Raw genomic sequence first — 947 nt, forward strand, 5'->3', positions numbered from 1 at the left:
CTGGCTGGCAATCCAGCACTGCCAAAGCTCCCTTCTATCCCTGAACGCAGCCCTCCAGCAGGACGAGAAACCCGAAAGCCACGATGCCACGTCCTGTGTTACGGGAAGGGATGACCTGCATAATGTCAAACAAAACCTCCTACTTTACCGAGTGGCACGAAGACTGATGCGTCTTCCCCAACTAAGTGCTAGGATTGGTGAACACTTTGGAAGTAAACCGAGTTTAAGTGAAGTTTTTTCCTGTTCCAGTCCCATCTCTGTACCAGCCACCCAACAGGAGCTACTCAGAGAGTAGCCGTGAGCTGCGCGCAGAACCCGTCTGCTAGAGCTGCGGGGGGAATTCTTACCGTGGAACCGGTGCATCGTCCTCACTGGCCACGTGCAGCAACTGTTCCTGCAGCCGCCGCTCTTCACTACGAAGCTGTTTCCTCATCTCTGATAATTCACTTATCACATTCTTTCTGTCCTCTGGAATTCAGCACAAACGGTTTACCAAGAAGGAATGTCAGAGACACTCTTCTGCCTCACAGAGGTCGGGTGTAGTTAACCCAAGGACTGTACAAACCCAGGCATGACCGTTCAGACAGCAGTTCCTGCACTAGCAGTGAGGTCAGAGCTTGGGTTTTGAGACAGCACAGGGCCCAGATCCCCGCATGGCAGAAAGCGGCCAGACTCCACTGGAGATGTTTTGCTGCACTTGAAAAGGGGACAGCTACGCCCTGCCGGCACTGCCAGCACTCAGCCTTACTCTGAAGGGAGCGCATGTCCAGAGTCGACAGAGGCGCCGAGGCAGAGGGCAGAACCGAGGGGTGATCAGCAAGCACCTCAGCTCCGCTTCCCGACACCCTGCTCCGTGCTGAGGGGTCTGACTTCAACACCTATTTTTAGTATGTGCCTGTGCTGACACTTCAGACCTACCCGGGGTCTGCGCTGGCTTTTGTGGTCAG

At 54.7% G+C, this 947-nt stretch overlaps 1 protein-coding gene across 1 annotated transcript in view; it reads right to left on the reverse strand.

The window, feature by feature from the left end:
- Positions 1–947, reverse strand: part of CSPP1 (centrosome and spindle pole associated protein 1) — a 35944-nt gene that overhangs the window by 5542 nt on the left and 29455 nt on the right. Inside the window, exon 25 of the mRNA XM_010144037.1 lies at positions 348–468. Coding sequence (XP_010142339.1) covers positions 348–468 — 121 coding nt within the window. The remainder of the gene's footprint in view (positions 1–347; positions 469–947) is intronic.

This window comes from Buceros rhinoceros, unplaced genomic scaffold (genome assembly GCF_000710305.1).
Source record: "Buceros rhinoceros silvestris isolate BGI_N320 unplaced genomic scaffold, ASM71030v1 scaffold9139, whole genome shotgun sequence".
In the NCBI taxonomy this organism is placed as follows: Eukaryota; Metazoa; Chordata; class Aves; order Bucerotiformes; family Bucerotidae; genus Buceros; species Buceros rhinoceros.